The sequence below is a fragment of the Gavialis gangeticus genome, unplaced genomic scaffold (genome assembly GCF_001723915.1).
Source record: "Gavialis gangeticus isolate Ggan-Ray unplaced genomic scaffold, GavGan_comp1, whole genome shotgun sequence".
In the NCBI taxonomy this organism is placed as follows: domain Eukaryota; kingdom Metazoa; phylum Chordata; order Crocodylia; family Gavialidae; genus Gavialis; species Gavialis gangeticus.
The window spans coordinates 1,735,250-1,744,509 of record NW_017729032.1 but is presented as its reverse complement, the minus strand read 5'-3'; the positions used below and the strand labels follow the sequence as shown (position 1 = coordinate 1,744,509).

Below are 9,260 nucleotides of genomic sequence, written 5' to 3'. Positions count from 1 at the left end.
GAGATGCATCTGTGAAGGTGTGGTTGGCCTTCCTGACTGCAACCCCACACTGTTGGCCCACGTTCATCTTGGCATCAATGATGACTCCAAGATCCTTTTCTGCCTCTATACTGATGAGAAGGGAGTTCCCCAGCCTGTAGGTGTGGTACCAGTTGTTCCTCCCCAGGTGCATCACTTTGTACTTGTCAGTGTTGAATCCCATCCTGTTCTCATCCGTCCACCCCTGTAACCTGTCTAGGTCCAATTGCAGCCACCACGTACATGTGATGGGACCCGGATACTTCTCCCAACGTGTCACTAAACGTTCCTGTCCACATTCCTTCCTACCATCTTCATCTCTGCTCACCACAGATTCTGGCTTTGCTGTCTTTACTTTGAGACCTGTGCTCTCAAGCTCACCCTGCCATTCTCAGAAGTTTTCTTCTCCTCCTCCTAAAATCCCCCAACATCTCTCATGCCCATCACTGTGATAAAGTGGAGTGGGCTTGGTGCAGGGCACAGTTAAAACCAGTTGTCAATTCCAGAAGCTCCTCCTACAGGGGCTTGTTCTGGGTTGTGTGCAGGCTTGGGGCACTTACATTTTACTAGGTCCATTGGCTTTTTTGGTGCTTTCTTTTCCCTCCATTTTCCCCTAAAGACTTCCTTAGGGAAATGCCCAAATGCTTTTTCTAGCTCAGCACAGACCATCTAGAGCTTTTTGGTCTTTTCTGTAATTATCTTGGAAATGTCAGGGGATTTCCCCCCTCTTCTAAAAACCTGCTCATTATCACTCATGTTGGTGGTCCTCTTGAGTCTGGCTGCAATAACTTTTTCCTTACTTTTTTTCAAGCAGTGGCTAAGTCACTGTTCTCCAGTCATTGCAACGTTGGTATTTACTACCTCTCTCTCTCAAGAGATGTGATCTTATATTAGTGATCTTTCAGCCCCAATGTCTTATCTTGTTCATTTCCTGGATGAAATGCAGTAATTCCCATACTGTTACTCTCCTAATGTTTCACGATCTTCCACAGAGTAGGTATACAACTCTCCTGTTCACCCATTTTTTTCAGGTAACTCCTCCTCCTCTGCTTTACTCTGCATGGTACCCAGGAAATCCAACTCGAGTTTACAGTGTCAGTGGATGTAAATGCCTTTTGGGTTATTCTCCTTGAAGTCACTTCTCCAAATATGCCTTTCAGGCATGAGAGACCTCTTGGAGACCATGGGTTAATCCTCTTTTCTAGCACTAACAGCAATGGCTTCAGCATCCAAGTCGTCTGTTTATACACATTGGCTTCATCCTGCTCAGCAATTGTCTGCCCATTTGCTCTATGATTCAGTTTTGCATTCGGGTAATTCAGTGCTACTTCTCTGACTGCTCCCCTTTATACAGTTCTTGTTTTTTCTGCATAAAATACAGTCAAAATCCGGCTCTCCCACTTCTGGAGGACTTCTCTTTCCTTAAATGCCTCATGAAACCTAGATATTCCTCCTTAAGGTTGGCCCCCTGGTTTTCCTGATGTGACGGGGTTTCACCTAACACTACTTCAGCAGCCAGAAGTGCAAACTCTTTCCCTGCATCCCCAAGTGTATCTGTGCCCAGTTCTTTACTGCTATAAGTAGGGACCTACCGAAAGTACAGATTACATGGCTGTAACACAGCCGAGGCCCCCGATTTCCTGGGGGGGTGTCACGGCCAGGGCTGCTATATTGAAGGTGGAGCACAGTGAACCCCACTACACTTCTGATTGGTTGAGGGGTGCTGCGAGTCCCACCCCTTCCCAGGCATTGATTGAAAGCCCTAGCTGGAGCTGCCTGGCTCATTAATTCAGTAATTATCACCCTCTTCCAGTACGGAGGGTGATAATTTATTAAAGAGGAAAACCAACACTATAACAACCCCAGTGATTTGAACTTTATTAAATCAGCGCTTAAACGATGCACAGAAAGACCTTAGGAAAATAAACCGGTCATCTGCCCCCAATCCTGCCCTTCAGGAGAAGGGGACTTTTGGTGGGATGCTCCTGCTCCCCCCCACATACACTTCTGGACACGGGGAACTTTTTCCCCTCTCATCTCTCCCTTCAAGAGACTCACTGTCTTGGGGGATTATTTTTCTTTGCTCCCCCCTTCTTGGACACAGCTTTTTGTCAGCTCTTTGCTGGTTTTTGAACTCAGCCGGTTCCCTGCACTTTTTCATGGGGAACAGACTGTTTCACTGGAGACTGCCAATTATACGATTTCCACAGAATCCATGAAATTGTGTATTTGGTAGATCCCTAACTATACTATGACTGTTGGCTGAGTTTGCTACAATAGCTAAGGGATTCAAGGGGAAGCTAATGTCATGTCTCCCCCAGTTCTCTCTCTCTTAAATCTTTCAGAGTAGTGTAGCCCAAAGTGCTCATGTAGGATGCTGTTTTGGACCACGCGGCTCTCACAAGACATGACACTGTCGCTGTGGTTTTGTCTCTGTTTCCAGTCACTGGTTTACTGGTTTTGAATGCAGTACCTGCCAACCTGTGTGCTCATCTCTGCCCTGGGATCATCCTCCCACTGGGTGGGAGGGTTGCTTTAGTTGCAACTAGTTATTATAAAATCATCCTTTCCTCTGCCCTCGTGATGAGGAATAATCCTGTCTCCAAGCAAAAGGTTTATTGTCAGCCATCTGCCACAGATCCCTTCCCCTGCTGGCATGGGGGTGGCCAGACCGGGGTAGCGGGGAACTTGCACTAGGCAGCGGCTGTGGGTGGTGACAGCAGTTGCACGTGTGGCTCCGCAGGCTGCTGACGGGCGACACGTGATTGGCTGGGTGCAAGGCCCATCAGCAGCCCTCGAACCAGACCCCACCCCCCTCCCTGGGCCTGCTCCTGGCAAGTGGGGGCATGGGGTGGTGGGTGATGTCGCTCCATCCCTGCCTGCCCTCATGTACCCCCAGCACCTTTCTGCGTACCCCCAGCTGACAATCCCTGGCTTATGCTATAATGTGTCCAGGCAGGTGTTGTTCGACTCCCTGAAACTCAAAGCTGCAGAGACAAACAGCTGTTCCCTTTAGGTGTTAGGGGACAATTGAGCTTGCTGTCTTCCTTTTTAGGCTTAGATCTGGTTTTCTTGGGACACCATGACCTTAAATTTCCATCTTCACTCCCCATTGTAGGAGTTGATTCCCCAGCCCAAGCAGCCATATCTCTCTAACACCTCCCCCAGGGCATGATGGGATTTGTAGTCCCCCGTGGAAATCCACATGGCATGCAGAAGAAGCTCTGTGTAGCCCTGGCTCTTGGATGAGAAGGAGGCTGGGGCTGTCCCTGGTGTCGCCTGGTCTGGTTGACCTGGAGCACCAGACGTGTGTAATCCTGGTCTCAGGCTGCATGAAGTGGCTGCATGCGGTGGGTGGGATTCCGAAGATTTCATGCTTGCATCGTAATCTCCCCTTTTCAGTTTCTGCTCTGGGGCCCGAGTGTCACAGCCTGAGGCTCAGCCCAGAGTCCACGTGCAGGTTCGTGTCAAGGCCTTTGTCCCAGTGCAGATTCCTGTGATGTGCAGGCCCCCTGGGACTCATCAGCAGATAAAATCTCCATGGGCTCATTCCCTGCACCTGATATTGCCCCGGAAACAGGTCGGAAGCACCGTGCTGCTCCTTCCAGAAGGGAGACCACAGCTTTCAATCGTCCACTCCCAGAACATTTCTTGGAAGAATGAGGATTCAAACGTGTTGGCTTTTCCTACCAAGCAGAAGCAGCATTTGTGTCTGCCATGAAGCACCTGGTGCAGTGTATAGCAGTGCTCGCCACACACTCCTGACTACTGACAAGCCCCAGAAATGCACCCCGAGGCTGTTCACCCTTGTACCCAGAAGCTGCTTTCAGGACTGCCAGAGATCAAGGGGGAGCATTGCAGATGGGTCTCACCAAAGCATTGGGGCTTGTGGAGCGTGTCAGCCCAGTCAGGTGGAGGGCTCAGCACCATCTCCTCCTGGGCCCACCAGCGCTGTGGGATACAGAAGCCCTCTGAGAGTCACAATTTTTCTTTTACCAGATCCTTCTGGTCTCATCCTCAGCCTGTTAGAGCATGAAGCCATTCATGTACTAGCCAAACACACATGTCCCATGTGTTTCTTGCAGCAGGGCCTGAGGTGATGGGGTTGAGAGCTGGACCAGAAACCCTGAGAGTCTGCCTGTTAACTCCACCGAGTAGGGAAGATGAGGCAGCAGCCACACTGGTGCATGAAGTGTGGGAAGAGCTTCAGGCAGCCCTCCAGCCTGGCCAGGCACAGGTGCATGCACACAAGGAAGAAGATACATCATTGCTCTGTGTGTGAGAAGAGCTTCATCTCTTCCAAGCTGGCCCAACGCCAGGTTATCCACACAGGGGAGAAGCTGCATCAGTGGTCTGAGTGTGGCAAGAGCTTCACCTCCTTGACCCTGGTCAAAGGTCAGCTCATCCACACAGGGGAGAAGTTACATCAGTGCTTGGAGTGTGGGAAGAGCTTCCCTCAATTCTCTGACCTTGCCCAGCACCAGTGCATCCACATGGGGGAAGCCACGTCAGTGCTCTGAGTGTGGGAAGAGCTTCACGTGCTCCTCCCACCTGGCTGACCACCAGTGCACCCATAGAGGAGAGAAGCCACATCCGTGCTCTGTCTATGGGAAGAGCTTTTTACATTCCTCCTCCTGGTCTGGCACCAGCGCATCCACACAGGGGAGAAGCCACATCAGTGCTTTGAGTGTGGGAAGAGCTTCACGTACTCCTCTGACCTGGCCCGGCAACAGGTTACCCACACACGGGAGAAGTCACATCAGTGCTCTGCGTGGGAAGAGCTTCATCTTGTCCTCCACCCTGGCTGAGCACCAGTGTATCCACAAAAGGGCAAAGCCACATCGGTGCTCTGAACGTGGGATGAGCTTCACCTACTTCTACCTGGCCCAGCACCAGATCTTCCACATGGGTTAAAAACACATTAGTTCTCTAAGTGTGGGAAAAGCTTCACCTGGTCCTCCGACCTGGCCCAGTATCAGTGCATCTACATCCAGAAGCATCCATAATTTTGCCAGCAGTGCAGGAAGTTCTTAGGGATTTCTACCTGCTCAGCACCCACCAGCGGTTGCATTCAGGCAAGTACCCTCATGCTGGTGGACTGAAGAAAGGCTTTGTCCCTTGTGGGGCACTGCAGATGCCCAGGTCCCAGAGGCTGGACCCCAAAGTTTGATTGTGGGGAGGGGCTAAGAGGAAACACCACAAGCAAAGATCAGCTGGGGGAAAATGAGGAAGCGAATGATGCTGGGGGAAAACGAGGAAGAGATGATTTTTGCATCCGCTTTGGAACCTGTGTATTCCCCATCATTCTCTAAAAGCGCTCAGTGCCCCCAAAAAGGTGCCTGCATGATAGGGTGCTCTCCCCAAGACAGCTGACTTCAAATTACACCCAGGGACTGTCTTTGGCTGCCTCCAAGCTTTGCCCTCCCTCCTGGTCCCAGGGTTCTGGTATATGATGCTCATGAATTACAGGAAGGACATTTATGGCTGGGGGAGCATTTCTTGCCCTCCACCCTGATCTCACCACCCCATCACCCCTCTCCCAGACCCACCCATGCCCAGTGGGGTCTGCAAGGAGCTGCTACTATCACAGCCTGGGTACATCTACATGTTGCCATATGGTGAAGCTGCTGTGGCACTCTGTTTTAGTACTTTCTTTTGGAAGTACTAAAACACGGCACAGTGTGGGCTGTTACTGTGCCATGTGGGTGGTGCATGCTTAGGTTTTGCAGCTATGTCCCCATAGCAGCATGCTGCAGCTGGGGAGCACACAGCTATGGTGATGTAGCTGGCAATCACATGTACACACACATGTAGACACATGCACACTGTATGGCAATGTAGCGTGTCACTATGTCAATGCAGGGTCATATGTAGATGTACCATATGAGACTTTTTAGCCTGTTTTGCTTTTCAACCTCTCCAGAACCATGCACCATAGGGTGCCTGCTGCTCCTCTATGCTCCCTCCCTTTGTTGCACTTTCTGTAATTCATTCCGATATTAAGCCCCCCAAATTGAACATGGTACCCTGTGGTTGGTCTCTGCGTCCTATCCAGAGCTGTGCAAAAGGAACAGACCAAGGCCCACAACCCTTTCCAGGGAAGATCCCTCTGTGACTTCCCAGCCCTTCTCTTTCTAGAGACTTCACCATAATGCAGGGCTTGTTTCTAACCCTCAGGACCACGAGTTGGTCTCACTCCCCTGTCCTCCTCTGCAGCAAGGACCTGCCTTTTTGAAGCAACCTCTGGGCAGAAGGCAGTAGAGTCCCTGTTCGGAGATCACTGGGGAGCAGGGGTGAAGGAAATGCAGCCGGTGGCAAGTCCTGCCTCTCCTGTGGAAGGGTGAGGAAAGTGTGAAGACATCGTCTTGGTGAAATGCAGCACAATGTAATCTCTCTTTGGGAATACTGAGGTCTTCCTCCTAGTGCCACAGCCATTTGGCTCCATGATGGCCCTGGGGACATACATACTGCCACACAGCTTCCCTGGGGACCCCTGCTACCCTCAGGGAACCTGCCCTTCCCAGGGAGAGTGCAGCCCCACCACTGCTACTGCCAGGGAGGAAGGAGTGCAGGAAGGGATGCTTTCCACCTCCCAGAGAGCCCCTGAGCCATTCCCGCATGCAGAAGCTGGGGAGCATGTTCAGAGATAGCTGGGCTGGAACCTGGGGCCTCCCACTGAGATAGGCGCCTGGGGCTGCCCTCAGCCCAGGCAGCAAGCAGGGGTCAGGCATAAGCCAAGGACCCCAGCCCCACATGCTGAGGGGCAGGGGTCAGAAACAGCAGCCCACCAAGCACAGTCTTTGAACCAAAGACAGATGCAGGACTCTGCTCCTCTGGAACCAGAGCAGGACACGAGACCTGAGCAGGCCCTGGCCACGAGCAGAGGCAGCAGTGGGGAGCAAGGTCTTTGGCAGAGGGGCTGGAACAGGGCAGGGGGAGCCTGCTCAAGGGCCTGGTGTTGCTGCCACTGCCTGTGGGGAAGTGAGTACCCCACATGTTGCCATCACTGGTGGCCTTGGCCTCACTTTTTGGGCCCTGAGGGCTGTGGCCTTTCAGTCTCTTGCTGGATGGAGAGAATAGGAGGGTGCTGGGGCTGAGGGCTCAGGGAGACTGGAGAGCAACAGGAGTGGTGCAGTGGCTAGGGGAAGCCCTCCCCTCTTCCTCCCCATGGATGGGGCTTGTCTCTTTGGAGGTACATCCCTGCTGCTTCTGCTCTGTGCTCTCCCTCCAAGTCCTTCACAACCCCCTCTGTCCTCTGGGACATCGTCTCTATGGGCGTCCTTGTTCCTGCCACATGGCCATAGTACCATAGAATCATAGAAACATAGAAGTCGGGTTGAAGGGACCTTGTAGATCTTCAAGTCTGACCCCCCACCTGGGCGGGAGAAAAGACTGGACTCAAATGAGTCCAGCCAGGTAGTCATCAAGCCTCTTCTTAAAGATCCCCAGGGTAGGAGCCAGCACCACTTCCCTAGGAAGTTGGTTCCAGCTCCTAGCCGCCCTAACTGTGAAGTAGTTCTTGCGGATGTCTGATCTAAACCTCCTCTCTAATAACTTGTGTCCATTGTTCCTTGTCATGCCAGCGTGAGCAGTATCTGGTTGCACACAATTCATTGCAGTTTCAGTCACAAGCTCAAATGTGTGTGCACCCAGGAGGAATCCCAGCACATCTCAGTCCTGGAGCTCAGAGGACAGGACACCTCGGGGATGGGAACAGCTGGTGCTGTGTTACCATTGAACCATCCTGCTCAAGACATCAGACGGCCCCTTGGCAGTAAATACTAATGACCCATATCTGGTGTGCAGAACTTTGCAAATGCATTTTCAGTTTGCAAATTTCCTCTAAAAATCTTCTAACAGAAATGTGAATAGGGAAAGCTCCTGGTAAAAAACAAGTTTCAAGTTTCCCAAAAAAGGGAGGGGGGCAGGGGGAGGGGTCATTGGTTTCAAAGCAAAAATTTTGACACCAGCAACACAACATTGCAGTGAAAAACTAAACTGCAAAAAACAAACCACCCAAGTGAATATATTACACTAAATGTTTTGCTTTCATTCCATATTATGGAAACTATTGCAGCTTTTAGCTTAAGGTCAAAGCTTTTTTTTTTTTTTATGCTACCTCTTTCTCCAGCACAGAAAGGGGCAGCCAGGAGCTGTAAATAGTCCTTCCTAACAAGGTAGGTGTTTAGGAGAGAGCTAGACTGGGGTTTTCCTCAAGGGGGAGAGTCTGTTTTCATGCTGATACTTGACTTTGTGAACTTGTTTTACTCCCTCTCTTGGTCTCTCTTCTACATTTTGTGATTTGATGATCAGCTACTCTGAGCCCTTGTTGGAACAAAGGCATATAGGCAGAATGGATGAATGAGGATGTGACAAGGCCACACAGGGAGTCACCGGGAGGGTGCAGTGGGAGATTGCTGGCCTGAAACCTTCCTTCTCAAACTTCTTTAATCACAGCTGCTTCTGCATCACGGCCCCCCACATATGCCGCTTGGGGTTTGGATGTGGGATGCCTGCCATGGATGCAAGAGTATTTGAGGCCCCAGGCTGAAGAGTCTGGGAGGGAAGAAACTTGCTGAGGTATTGGCACACAGACTTGTGTGACTGAGCTGTGCTCTGTCGATAGACTTGGGAACTGGTTTGGCTGATTTGGCCCAAGACCAGGGCATTTAAAAATAATAATTACCTGAAGGGGGCTCCAAGGATGATGGAGCTACATTGTTTGCAGTGGTGGCTGATGACAGAACAAGGAGCAATGGGCTCAAGTTGCAGCAGGGTTCTCATGAGGAGGGTGGTTTCATAGCTTCATAGTAGTTAGGGGTCAGAAGGGACCTGAACAGATCATCTTGTCTAACCCCACCACCACTGGTTGGAGCACATGCTGGGATCACACGACTCCAGAAAGGTATTCATCCAACCTCTTTTTGAATTTACCCAAGGTAGGAGCGAGGACCACTTCCCTAGGAAGTCTGTTCTAAATCCTAGCTATCCTGACACGGAGGTGGAAAAGGATCTGGGAGTCATTATTGACTCCAAGATGAACATGAGTCGGCAATGTGGGGAGGCGGCTAGGAAGGCCAACTGCACCCTGTCGTGCATCCACACATGTATCTCAAGCAGGTCCAAGGAGGTGATCCTCCCCCTCTATGCGGCACTGGTCAGGCCGCAGTTGGAGTACTGCGTCCAGTTCTGGGCGCTGCACTTTAAGAGGGATGTGGACAGCATCGAGAGGGTCCAGAGGA

The 9,260-nt window shown here is 51.2% G+C and overlaps 1 protein-coding gene and 1 long non-coding RNA gene across 2 annotated transcripts in view; one reads left to right on the top strand and one right to left on the bottom strand.

Moving 5' to 3' along the window:
- The window catches only part of LOC109302626, a 12,840-nt gene extending 10,611 nt beyond the window's left edge, over positions 1 to 2,229 (bottom strand). Inside the window, exons 1-2 of the long non-coding RNA XR_002098869.1 lie at positions 2,218 to 2,229; positions 1,022 to 1,025 (exon numbers count right to left, since the gene is read on the bottom strand). This is a non-coding gene — a long non-coding RNA (uncharacterized LOC109302626). The remainder of the gene's footprint in view (positions 1 to 1,021; positions 1,026 to 2,217) is intronic.
- The window catches only part of LOC109302623 (zinc finger protein 436-like), a 30,215-nt gene extending 25,366 nt beyond the window's left edge, over positions 1 to 4,849 (top strand). Inside the window, 3 exon segments of the mRNA XM_019524251.1 lie at positions 4,444 to 4,516; positions 4,518 to 4,636; positions 4,639 to 4,849. Of these exon segments, the coding sequence (XP_019379796.1) occupies positions 4,444 to 4,516; positions 4,518 to 4,636; positions 4,639 to 4,826 (380 nt within the window). The 3' untranslated portion in view covers positions 4,827 to 4,849.
- The last annotated feature ends 4,411 nt before the right edge of the window (positions 4,850 to 9,260 follow it).